The following is a 13,703-nucleotide window of genomic DNA, read 5'->3' as shown; positions in this document are numbered from 1 at the left end:
GGAATGTAATATCGGTTTTACCGCGTTAGTTGGTGGTTTCAAAAAGATCTTGGATAACTTCGATAAGTTGAGTAACTGCGGACAGTACACTTCGAAATCCGTGTTGGCGCTGATAAAGAAGATTATGCTCATTAAGGTGCTCTATTAGATGCTTAACTAATATATGCTCAAGTAATTTAGAGCAAGTGCTCCTCAAGGAAACAGAACGATAATTGGTAACATCGGAGGTACTGCCAGCCTTGTGTACAGGTATTATTTTGGGGCGCTTCCGTGCACTTCAGAAGAAACCCCAGTGCATGAGGTTCTTTGATAGCACACCTTGATAGCAAGTCCGGAATGGGAGAGCGACAAAAAAAGAAACGTTATTTTTTATGCTATAAATGCAAAGTATACTAGTTCATCCAGGCATCTTGCTTGTAGAACATACATGCTGTTTTTTTTTTGTTTTTTTTTTTAGTAGCGCAAATCTTCGATGTAATTTAAAGAAGTCAACTGCGTGGATCCTACTACTCATATTAAATTTCCTGGCTAGTTTCTCACTTTTAAATTATATTCGTCCTTCGTGCGTGGCGCAAGATAGCCTCGGTTACTTTTAAACGAGAAAACCCGAATATCCCAGAAAGCTTCTCAGACTTTCTCCAAAGAACGGTTGAGAAAGACATACATGACTTCATACAAATTTTGATTTGTGCCCTTTTTCTGCCCGATTTCAGACCTGGGACCCGCCACACAACATGTTTGTTACTCAGCCTGCACGGCCACTTATGGAGTTGCTTATGGGAAATACATGCTAAAAACACCGCGAAGCACTGAATTGCATATAGACTTAGGAATCGGGAGCCTCTGTGCGCGGTATGTATGCTGCTCAAAAGGAGTCGTCGGATTGAATAGCTTTATCGGACGCTTCTGCATACCCTGTATACCTGCCTGAGCTTAGAGTGTCTATTTTCAGAGGTACCTTAACTCCTGGCTGTCCTTTGTTTTTTCCTAGATCGGTGTTTATTTCAATGAATTGTGCGACAACTCCTTTTAATATGCAACCTTTGAGAGACAAGAAGACGACACGCCCTTATGTGATGATTAGAGGTGTGCGAATATGGGAAATTTTGAATACGACTCGATCTATCTCTGCTGTTCGATTCGTATTCGATTGGAGAATTCACTGTTAACATTTGTCGAGCATTCGTTTCTTCGGAATATATAGGGGATAAACTTTTGGAGTCTCGAGGGAGACATAACGATGTATGTCTGGACCATTCCGATTGACTGCGCTCTAGGATAGCCATGGTTATTGCGTAAGGACACCAGTTCCTGAGCGAGCGAACGGGGCAAATAACTTACCAATAATATCCAGTAATTCAATAAGAATGGCTCGCTTTTAGGCAGTGGATATTCTAAATTGCTCCGATGTATTATTTCCATAGCTTCACTATGTTTGCATCCATTTAAAAGAGCGTGCTGTGTTCTAGTATCCCACTTTTCTCCTTCGGCGAACACAACACTAGATGCGTCTGGTAAGATGTTGTTCCCTTGTTGTTTAAGTACTCTCATTGCTGTGGTTCTCCAGATAATGTAAATCAGTTTATAATTTGCAAGCTACTCAGTTACAAGACGTCTAATCCTGAACGGTATTTCATTGATAAGCGTGATTTGTTTTATTTTATTTTTTATCATATGGACTCCACGCAAACTTCATATTCCATGCTCCTTAGAAAAAGAAAATTCGATTCGATATTCGGTGGTCCTCCTTCTCGAATATTCGTATTTTATTTGGAAATTTCACTTTTCGAACACGCCTAGTGATGATGGACACAGATGAAAATGAATAAATTTATGAAGCATTCGCACTAATTTCTTTTCCTGGTGGAAATCGGTCAGCCTGGCTACGTGTTATATAGACGACACGTCGAGAGAATATTTTCAAGTGGGAGACAGCTACAATTTCTGTCCCGCGATCAAGACAGTAGAAGCACAGAGAGGGGAAACGAGTCAGTTCATGGGGGATCTCTGTGCGAGGATTTTATGTAAAACGGTTGAGAAACTACGCACAAACTAGGCGAGCGAATAAGTGTCCACAGTAGCACTACGTCGCCAGGGCAGTACGGCGACAGACGAAAAAAAATGGACGATAGACCCTTCTTAGCTCGTCACTGTAGTGGAGGCCACAATCAAGTCAGCTAATCGAGTTCCGCTGGCAGGCGAAAAACTAGGGAAATGCGACGAGAATATGCTGAGAAGCAGCGGCGTTGCCAACAGCACTGATCTGTATGGGCCGCTTCTGATGATTTTGGCTGGCGACCGGTGGAATTTAGGCGCCGTTGACCGCACATTACGCTGCGGATACCGCTGCTCTCAGAGCTGTCTCGGCACAGGAGGCTGCTTCTTTTCTAGAATGGCAGTGGTTGAGTGCTTAGTAAAGACGAGGACAAAAGAGGAGACACACGGACGCGCTCAACTACTGCCATTCAAGATGTACCAACAAGCCCATTTGGCCACACATCTCGACTTCTTATCTAGTGCGTCGTTTCGCGCTCCTTCATGGGGGCTCACGTGAACCCTTCAGTGACAGAGACCGCGCCTCCCGGCCCAAAGTCGTTTCAGCGCGTCTTGCTCGGCGCTCTGTTCATCGCACATACACCGCCTAAAGTGACAGCACGGTCAGAAGTAGACATCATCAGAAGCGAATTGACAGAAGCAGACGGCATCATCTGGAACATGGTCCGCTGCGCAGGGTTCCGGATTAACTTGGATCACCTGATGTGCTGTAACATCAGGTGATCCGAAACCATAGCACTGAAAGATCATTATGAATATGTTCTTCTTCTCCGCCCCAATTGGAATGATTATATATCACGACCTCGTGTTTTGAACGCCGAATGCCATAATCAATGAATCACTGTGGAAGCTACGTTGACCATAGGCTTCTCAGTTTTTTTTTTTTTTTTTTTTTTTTTTGCAGTCTCGGTGCTCACCTTCACTTGTACACGTAGCTATTGCGTTATTTCTCTCCCCTTCTCACCAAGCCTGAAAGAGGCCCACGAAAGCACGCGAATAGTACCGCGCCACTAGCAGCGCGGCATTTTCTCGTGTTTTGCGGGCTTTCTTTAACGCTTGGGGAAAAAAAAAAAAAAGCTTTATGTAGCACGTATTGAGCAACGGAAAGGTGGATCGGATAATGTTTCATGAATGTCTATAATTTTCTCATGGATAATATTATTCTGATTGCAATATTTGAGAAGTAAATAATTAATAATAACTCCTTATGTAATTAGGCAGAATTAAGAAATTGTCTGACTTGCTCCAAGCGACGGCAAACAGCATTAACTTGGTTCTCTCCAGCTACGTGGCACTTGTGGATTTTTAAATTTTGGCACAAATTTCGTGACACACACACACACACACACACACACACACACACACACACACACACACACACACACACACACACACACACACACACACACACACACACGCTCTTCTAAGCTATCCCTTCCTCTATCTACCTCTACCACGTGACCGGCATCCCAAACATACACTTTTTTTTTCCACTTTGACGCTCCCAATGCTCACGCATTAAAAGAAACAATAGAGGGCATGTCGGGGCCGCGACTGAGACGGCCCGCTTCTATTGCAGAACGCACACGTCGAGCGACGACCATGGCGGCCCTGGGACGAGCCGGCCTGCTGCTGCTGGCCAGCGCGGTGCTCGTGGGCTGCGGCGGCCAGGCCGCTGACGAAAGCAGCGCACCCGCGGGGGGCGAACGCCAGCACCGGGGCTTCCAGCAGCTGCGCCTCTCGACGGCGCGCGGGTTCGGCAAGCGTGGCACACTGCCCGCCATCGCCGCCCTGCTCGGACACCACGTGGCCCTGCACAGGGTGCCCGCGCTGCAGCAACCGCCCGTGTGAGCATGCGGTTAATCGCGCACTCAATTTGTTCTTAAAAAGCGCAGCATAGCTCCGCGTGTCGCAGCTGACGCGAATCGAGCTGTTTTGGGTTTGTTTGTTTGTTTGTTTGTTTGTTTGTTTGTTTGTTTGTTTGTTTGTTTGTTTGTTTGTTTGTTTGTTTGTTAAAAAAAAGGCTACAAGATACGACGATGGGACTTACAATGTTTTGTTAGCAGTCGCCATGCTGAATTTTTCTGTTGTCATTCCTCGCGAATCAGTCAAAATTATTTGCCTAAATTTATAATTACTTGCATAAATGCGTAAGCTCGAATGTAAAATTGTGCGTCGCATTCGAAAATTTCATATTGAACAGTTTCCAGATCGCTACATTTTCCGCGGTTATGTTTTCTGCGTTTCGAAGTTGTGTCGCGAAAAAGACAGGGGAATTTAGCCGGGCATGCGCGTTTCGCACGCGCGACGCCAGCGCCCCCCCCCCCCCCCCTACCCCCCTCTAAAAATGGGTTTCACAGAATGAACCGAATCAATGGCTGACTTGGTGACCGCGAAAAAGAGAAAAAATGACCAGGCGACAGAGGATGTCACACGGAGGCTGTCCTTGGTCGTCAAAAGGGCGGCGGCGGCTGAGGATAGTCTCGTTGCAACCGCAGAGGCGCGGATATAGTCCGGCGTAATGCGCCGAGTTTGCGCGCTCGCCAAGCGCAAAAGCGTTCTGTCTCCGCGCACTTGTGCGCATGCGCTGCGGCAACAGCTGATCGCCGCGGTGCTGCGGGCCACGTTCACAGCGTCGAACTATCGTCGTAGTCATCAGCCTATTTTTATCTCCACTGCAGGACGAAGGCCTCTACCTGCGATCTCCAATTATCCCTGTCCTGCGCTAGCTGATTCCATATTGGATGTATGGATGGAAAAACTTTATTTTGGTCCATTGGGTCGCGGTTTCCTAGCCCGAAGCGGGCCGCTTCCACGTTGGGACCGAAAGGCCTAGCCTATCGGCCGCTTCGCGGGCCCGTTGGACTGCCCATAGCTGTTCATCTAATGTGAGACTGCGTAGAGCTGCGTCCCACCGCTCTTCAGTGTTGTCCTTGTCGCTGCGTTACGCGGAGCAACGCCAGAGCATATGACTTAGATCTATGTTGTCGTTACATTTATCACATGTTGTATTAGTAGAGATTTCCGGATAGATCTTGTTGATTAATGAAGGGTTCGGATAAGTTCTTGTTTGTAAGAGCCTTAGCGTAATGGCCTGATCTCTATTTAGTTTACTGTGCGGAGGGGGGAATGTAGGTAGAAGTGCTTGGTTAGCTCGTTGTACGCGAGGAGGTGGTCCTTGTAATCAGGAACCTCAGCATCTTCTTGCCTTGTGGCTGCATGGTTGGCAAGTCCTCGTGCAGCATTGTGGGCAGGGGCAGAATTGCCCCTGCAAATTTTCTAATTTCATCACCGCGCCTACGTAGTTTTCTGCCGTCACCCGCCGGGGTGGCTTCGTCAGCTAAGACGTTGCGCTGCTGATCACGAGGCAGCGGGATCGAATCCTGGCCGCGGCGGCCGCATTTCGATGGAGGCGAAATGCAAAAACGCCCGTGTGCTTGCGTTGTAGTGCACGTTAACGAACCCTAGGTGGTTAAAATTAATCCGGAGCCCTCCACTACGGCGTGCCTCATAATCAGAAACTGGTTTTGGCACGTAAAACTCCAGAAAGAAGAAGTTTTCTGCCGTTCTCGACTACGCTTCCCTTCCCTTGGCACCTATTCTGTAACTCTAATGGTCCACCGGTTATCTGCCCTACACATTACATGGCCTGCCCAGCTCTATTTTTAAATGTGTAAGCATTTCTACGCCTAACCAACGAGGAAACCTGTCCGTCCATCACGTAAGACGAATGCAGTGGCTCATACCCCCGTAAGTGTGATCCGCAGCCGCTGGGGACTGAGGGCCATGGGTTAATTGAAGGAGTCATGAGGGAGGTAGTGGCCGAATATTGCACCAGGGAAGCCAATTCCTGCGCTAGTGAGGCAGTGTCTTTGTTGAAGGTCAGTGGGCCTTCCTAATTTGGTTGCACCTGGACTATAGTATAGCCCCACTGGCTCTCGGCAATTTTTTTTCTTTCTTTTTGCCGATGCCATGCGCCACTCCAAACCTGAAAATGTAGAGGACGACTGAAGAAGGATTTGAACTTATGGCCTTCACATAAGAAGCCCGGTGTTAGAACACCGCCGAACTATACAAGGCGCAAATTTTCGTCGCCCGCATAACGTATCTGACTTCGCCGGCCGTTGCGTGGCACGCTGGAAACGCCGGACTATATCCGCACCTTAAATGACGCACTAGGCACTGTTCATCGTGCCTCGCTGAACGCTAGCTGTCGTGTATGCGCACGCATTGCCGCTTGTCACTCGCCTTCTTTCTTTCCTTCCTTTTATGACCCGCTGTTGAGGGCGGGCCATACAAAAGCTTCGCGCCTATTCCACTGCACCAATGGACTGCACTGGGCATAGTAGAGGTGCAGCCACGCTTGAAGGAAGAATTTTCAGCTCACTGGGCATACCACTGGCTGACTACGTTTTCTGTACCCATTTCTTCTTGTTCGCAGAATCAAGAAGGGCTTTCGTAACATGAAGATCTCGACGGCCAGAGGATTTGGCAAGCGCGCTGACTCTGACACTTCGTTTTTGCTGGAGAACGATGACTTTGACCCCATGGATTTCAAGTAAGCACTCCTAATTAAACCACCACCTAAACGGAGGCTCGCAAGGATCCTTTCGAGCACTGCACGCGCTCACGTAGCAGACAGAAAGAAGTATGGCCACAATAACCACCGCTAGGTTTCCCACAAGATTGATCTTACTTTGTAGCACCTCGCTGTTATTTCAAATGCTCTTGGAAAGGTGAATCCTGGAACTGTTGCAGGACAGCGACAGGGTAAAATACGCAGAGTGCAGTGCATCGTTCTACAAGCCATATTTAAGCGTACATTGTGCAGAGCACAGATTAAGTCACTGAGGAGTGTTCAATATGTCACTGCACAACATTCTATCTTCCAGGTATAGACAGTGAACAGGGTGAGCGGTGAGCGCCGCCCGTGCCACGACCGTCGCAAACATACGCGCATGAGCAACATGGCTTTCGTCTGAGTTGCCAAGCATTTTTTCCCCCGAAGCAAGGATACTGGACGTGAGAGAGGCCATACACAAACTATAGTTCTGTCTTCGAATACTTTTGAAAGTATCTTTATTTAGGAGTAATACCTTAAAAACTGTATAGAAGACATGTACTACAAGAACTCCTCTGCGTTTCGGCCTCACGTAAAAATTTGGTCCAGTATGACGCATTTTGAGCTCGGACACCTGCGCGGACTTAGAAGCCCGCTGCTTCGTTATCGACCTCGAAGACAAAAGGAGAGTAAAGGCAAATAATCGCGTGGCAGGTTCGGGCTAAAAGCATCATTGCGGTGTAGCCCAGAATCGCATTTTTAAGCTGACCATTCTGACCACTTCGTAATGGCTGTTTTGCGCAAGGCTAAGGGCAATATACAGTTTTAGCTGAGTGTCGTTTTCGGCCCGCTTCTCTCACATTTTATGCGCACAGGCACTCCAGAGAACGGCGTTGATTTCACATTTTTTAATAAGCGGTCTTCCAGAGACGCGAGCTAAGTGCAGTTTGTTAGGCCTGCAAAACGGCGAAGCCAAGAGAACGCATCGTAATGCTCTGCTCAAAAATCGGAAGGAAGTCGTTCTGCCTTCCGCTGCTTGCACAAGCGTTGTGCGCACGCACACTTTCATTCCAGCATGCCGACCAGCTGTGTGCTAGAACTGATCTGAGCGGACAGCAAACTCAAGCTAAAGTTATCTAATAATTTGGGTTCTGACAAACGCCGACGATTTTCCGTCGGTCTCATATCATGAGCCATTGAAACCCGACGCAATAAACGCTGTTGAATCGGTCAGTAGCCGGGAACTTTGGCGCTGTCACACACTCCATCAGTAACTTTGGCACCTGTATATTGTTTTGTAACACAATTCACCCTGTACACGAGGACACGGTGAAAACACGAGGAGACGGCTCGCGACCACACCTCAGTGTTGTTTTTTGCAGATCTAATGCCTCGAACTTAATACCGTGCGATTAAAAACGACATGCTCGCTTTCGTTAGCATTAATAAATGGCCGCTAGACGCTAGCAAGGAAAGCTTCACTTTAAAAAGGTGCATGCCCTTGAAACATTACAATATTTCGCAATCCAAACCCTTTTACATGTCGCAACAGACCTACCATGTTCACTATGCTATCTTCCGCCTGTGCTTTTTCATGTAGTTCCTTACAAGATATCTATATAGCTGCCTCTACCAGCCCGGATACAAGTCATTGTTGGCAGGTCTGGCCTTCAAGATTTTCCTTGCCCCGTGCTGTTTGGTTTACCCGCATACTGACGGTTACTGCGGAGGTGCACGCTTTACAGGCAGCTGTAGTGCTTCAGTCATCACGCGCGTCTTTAAACACAGCTTCACCTCGTGCTACTTGTATATATATATATATATATATATATATATATATATATATATATATATATATATATATATATATATATAGTTACTTTCATCCGAGCACAATGCCCCCGTGGGCTACGCTCCAGGGTCCTACGAGCACCAAACTTGAATCGCATCGGCTATTATTTTCGTCCCTCAGGCTATGAGTGCAATGACACATTTCAAACTACTAAATTGTTCTTCAAGAATGTTTCCGGGAAGCCTGAGGGATAAAGAATAAAGTTCGTTGTGACGTCACCATCGCGAGCTGGAAACTGGCGCTGAAACGCCGCATTTTGTGAATATCCTCTCACGCCAACTCTGTGACTCCAGTTGTCTACCTGCTTGGGCCACTATAGGTATGCGCTGCTGGTCGTGAAGCCGTCGTGGTCGGTCCACTGTCGTCATTTCAGCTTCGTGAAATCTTACTCTCGTCATGCCGTGGTCGTCACGCCTTCTGTCCCGAATCAGTGACGCAAGTTGTCTAAGAGCTTGGGCCACTATAGTACAGACTCGTGGTCGTGATGCCGTCGTGGTCGCTGCATCGCCGTCATTCCCGCTCTGTCCATCGACACTCATCATGGCGTCGCCGTCATGCAGTCATCATGCATTCGTTGTCAAACCGCCGTAGTGATGCCGTCATGGTTTTCAATGGTCGTCATTCGAGCTTCGTGATCTGATTCTCGTCGTACTGTCGTAGTCACGCCTTCTACTCCGACCCAGTGGTCCACGTTCTCTAATAACTTGGGCCACTAGGTATGTGTTCGGGGTCGCGATGCCGTCGTTGTTGTTACATCGCCGTCATTCCAGCTTTGTCATCCGACTCTCGTCGTGTCGTCGTCCTCACTCTGTCGTGTTATTACAGCTAAGCTGTATGTGGCTAGCCGATTCGTCCGTCTGTCGCCTGTACACCGAAAACAATCATCATCATCAGAAATGGCTCGAGCGTCATCGTCTTCTTCCGCAGCTGGCTAGTTGGCGCCCCTCGGCACAACCGCGCGAACGCGCTCGTTCCAATGCTCCCGCGTTCGTCGTCGTCTTCTTTCACAGATGGCTCCGTTGCCGCTCATCATTCCAGCGTAGAATTTCACTTCTGTTCTGTCGTCGTAATGGGGAGACAGCGTTTACGGGGGTATGAGCCATTGCTTAAGGGGTATGAGCCATTCATTGTCTTACGTGACGGACAGATTTAATTTTGAAGCAATTTAATTTCGAAGAATTGCAAGCGGCAATGGGCGGGCGAACCACGCCGCCGAGCAAACTCGAGACATCGAACGCAAGCGACAACGGCGGACTGCGGGCATACCGTCAGCGATTTCGTTCTCTCCATCGCAGCCCAACGCGTGTGTAACCTCATTAAGAAACACAGACATAACCAATAATTGAGAAATACTTTAATGAACCGTCGGGATTGACTCAGGGATAAACACCAGGGCCGCACGTATCAGTACGGAATGCTTGGGCGGTGATTTTTCATTCTCATCACTTCAGTAACGTCACCCCACTTCATTAGGTTATACCGTGATTAGGCCGCCTTTGTCATGTCGTCATCATCAGACAGTCGCTATCACGTCTCCATCATACCTTCGTCGTAATGCCGTCGTAGACGTGCCATTCGTCACGTCTTCATTATTCTATAGTCGCCATGCCGTCGTCGTTATACGAGTTTGTCGTTTGATTGATGTCATTCGTTCTTCGTCATGTCATCGTCACTTTGTCGGCATCACATCACGCCTCCATGTTCATAGGCGATCTTGGCAAGCGATTACCATAGCAAAGTGGGACGATATGGGATATGTGGCATATGGCCGAAGCAACGAAAGTCTCAGAATTACCACTACACGTGTTAAATAAACGTGACATCAGGTATGTCGCTACATTGCTAGATTTCCATTCGCATTACCGTCCACAGTCATCGAGAGATGAGTTCTGCCGTAATGTTTTTTTTTATTCGACTGCGTTTTTATCACGCGTCACGCCAAGTGGCCGAATTGAGCGATGATGGCAGTGCGACAGCGTGTGGACAAATGACTAAGGGCGAAAAGATCGAAGAAGAAGCTTTACAAAAGCTAGTTTTGTGATAACGCGAACCTCAGTTCGTTGGATTTATGCTGGCACATATATGTTGCCCTTTCGCTCACTGATTGTTTTGCACACAGTAACCTGTTTCACTGCTTGGGTAGTAATCGCGGTAAATTTGAATTTCGTAATCTTAATTTTGCAGACATGAACGTTATGGTATGCAGCGTGCTGGTGTACCTGTCAAACTGAGCTAAATGTCGAGAATTTCTAGGCATGGAGCAAATTTAGTCCTGACATGTCTCGGTGAAATTAGTACGTCGCTCAGATTTACACCGCAGGCGTTTTTATTCCAGCAGCTGGACCCAGTTTCCAGACCACACCTTGAGACGTGCGTGCCTGCTCTTAGGCACTAGGTATCACGTCGACTGCATGTAAAGTGCGGCTCTATTCTTTTCTTTTTCTTTCTTGAAGCTCATAAAAAAGGGGCAAAACCCCCAATACTAAGCGAAATCCGCAAGTTCGCAAGAGGAGCTCCTCAATGGCCGCCACATTTGTATTGTTGGCTTTCACGATTATCCGGCACTTCTCCTAACAAACCGTTCTTGCGTACGAACGGATACGTGGCAAGTTTTTTCACAAATAGGCCCTTTTGTATGCCGCTAAACCGCTTGTAAAAGTGAATAAGGCAACACAATTCACACTGATTTACTACACGGCCGACAGCAAATCAGGCCGTGTAGCCTGAGCACTGAATCCCGTGTACAATGCGCACGTTTCCGAGCAAAATCTAAAGTCGTTGGTCCTCCGTCTACCCAGAACCAATTTATCAATTTCTGAGAACCTTCTCATTCTCGCGGTATTTTAACGAGTGATTTCCCTATAAGGAATTTATAAGCGCATATCCACGTGATAAGCACACTGTTTATTCTTACAAACGCGTTGTGTGGCTCGGTAAGTTAGACAGACTGGCTTATACCTACTGACGGACTCGCTGAAGAGATTGCGCATTTTTTATGTCGTACAGGAGCAAACGGGACATCCGGAGAATCAGCCTATCGACAGCCAGAGGATTCGGCAAAAGATTAAGCCCTGCGTCGTCCGACGAGTCCTATCAGAGCGCAGGGTAAGGAAGAACGGATTTCAGCTGCTTCTTTTAATACGCCATGATAATTCTCCTTTACGCCAACTACTTCGACGTTCCCAAAGAAATAACATTATCAGACCATCAAGCAATGTTTTTTTTTTTTCATTATCTGCGCGAAAATTTTGCGAATAAAGACCGCAACATTATCAGACCATCAAGCAATGTTTTTTTTTTTTTTTCATTATCTGCGCGAAAATTTTGCGAATAAAGACCGCGGATGTGCATCTTCTTTCTTTCTTGTTTTCTATGCCTCTCTCTGTGTCACGTTCATGAAACACATTCTGTTCTTGTCGACACTGTTCAATACAGCTTTTGCAAATGTTTTAAGAAATGGATGGTGTCAAACTAAAACATGCTTTATCGCATACAGCCTAAGATGTGAGCTCATACCGAAATTGTTCAAGTGAATTCTTGTACCCCCTAAATGATACGTTGTCTGCCATCGCCTCATTTTGGACAATGAGAATGCTAATCCGCTTCACACACGCGAACTCGCGGTTGCGTGAGGCGACCGCACGTCATTTTGAGTAGCACTCGTACGGTAGGTGACTAGGGTTGAATGAAGTAAACGTTAAATAGCCTTCTTGCTCCATTTTGAAATGTTCATGCGATTTGTGGTGCCCCCCCCCCCTCCCCTCCCCCACAGGCAGCCTGCAACCACTTGGCTAGCGGAGGAGATGGCCAAAGGCGACCTGAACGGTGAGCACACAACCGGAAGCTGACCACTTGTCAAAGCCAAGCTGTAACTGCTAATATGCAATGACCTTGAAACTTACACACTCCACTATATAACCAATGGGATGCTCCCGCTCGCAATTTTCGCGGACATTTCAGGAGTAAATACGTCATACATCAAGAAAAGGTGCAACATCCGATGAGAGAAGCCAAGACAAAGTTAATTCGTGCATATGTAGGCATTGTCGAGTGCCTCGCTGGTGCTCGTCACGGTGTCCACGTACATCAAAGACAGTCAAGCACACATGTCATGTTTTGTATTCACTTTTTCTGCCTGTGGTGCGCCTTGTTAAGGCAGTACGTCTTTAACTGAATCTTAATCCCAACCCCAAAAGATACCTAAACGACAAACGATCGTGGACAGGTTGCGCTGATGTATTGACGATCTTAGTATTTCATCTGCGAGCCAATTTTGATGTTGATTTTGCTTTTTCAGATGACGGAGCTGTCTACCAGGACGCCTTCTAGACGTTACTTTACGTTCAAACATCACCAACTGGTTCCGGCTCGAGTATCGATGGTTTCTCGCCACACCTCTGAAGACACAGCTGTACATACACAAAATAAATGATCGCACAAACGCAAATGCTGCAGAAAACAGCTGCCAGAATAATCATCCGAGGAGCCGTGAAACAAGCAACGTCATGGAGCTCGTAGCTCCTCGTACTGTTCTGTACAATCCTTGCTTTCAAATAAATTTAGAGAACTTGTTACCTGATCAGTGCGTGTGAAAAGTAAGAGCATTACTAGTACCTGTGCACCGCCCGCAGGTCACCAGCTTCAAGATTGCCTCATATAATTGACAGTAGAACATCGTAACATTTTTATCACCCCGTGACTTGCGCCGCCGAAATGACGAACGTACGGCCCAGTGAAAATAAGCCGAGTAAAATTAAAGATTAGGTCTTACGAATAAGATACAACTGGCATCTTGTGCTCTAACCTCTCGTGATCTTGAAAGCCACATATGCCTCACTTCAGTGTAGATGTTCATGGTAGAATGTAGCAGCCAAAAGGAAGGTTTGCTGCTACATTCTGTGCCTGCGAGGGCCTGTGCTGTGCCTGCGAGGGCCAACATAGGTAAAATCATGCGAGTTTGAGCTTCTGGTTGACTCCCAGGAGCATCAAGCATGGCTCAGTACTTCGTCATCGAGCTCCTCCGTGAGCAAGCAGTTCTTCATGCACTGCTACAATTTTCTGAGGGATCAAAATTTATATGGGTTCTTCGGGAGCCTGGACAGCGTTCATCGTTGTCGCTTGCGCCTGAGAACAGACATGTATAGCTCTTCCATACAAGTACAAAAACTCCTCCCGAGCTACTGCATTACAGCGCTCGCTGGGCGAGCTTTTCATACGGATGAACTGCAACGCTCC

The 13,703-nt window shown here is 47.2% G+C and overlaps 1 protein-coding gene across 3 annotated transcripts in view; it reads left to right on the top strand.

Annotated features, from left to right (window-relative positions):
• LOC119457570 (uncharacterized) overlaps positions 1–13,047 on the top strand; it is a 130,136-nt gene extending 117,089 nt beyond the window's left edge. For all 3 annotated transcript variants that reach the window (XM_049665230.1, XM_037719182.2, XM_049665236.1), the window contains 5 exons: positions 3,635–3,902; positions 6,497–6,613; positions 11,475–11,573; positions 12,241–12,293; positions 12,766–13,047. In XM_049665230.1, the coding sequence (XP_049521187.1) occupies positions 3,635–3,902; positions 6,497–6,613; positions 11,475–11,573; positions 12,241–12,293; positions 12,766–12,797 (569 nt within the window). In that variant the 3' untranslated portion in view covers positions 12,798–13,047. The remainder of the gene's footprint in view (positions 1–3,634; positions 3,903–6,496; positions 6,614–11,474; positions 11,574–12,240; positions 12,294–12,765) is intronic.
• The last annotated feature ends 656 nt before the right edge of the window (positions 13,048–13,703 follow it).

Source organism: Dermacentor silvarum, chromosome 1 (genome assembly GCF_013339745.2).
Source record: "Dermacentor silvarum isolate Dsil-2018 chromosome 1, BIME_Dsil_1.4, whole genome shotgun sequence".
In the NCBI taxonomy this organism is placed as follows: Eukaryota; Metazoa; Arthropoda; class Arachnida; order Ixodida; family Ixodidae; genus Dermacentor; species Dermacentor silvarum.
This window is presented reverse-complemented; position numbering and strand designations above follow the sequence as displayed.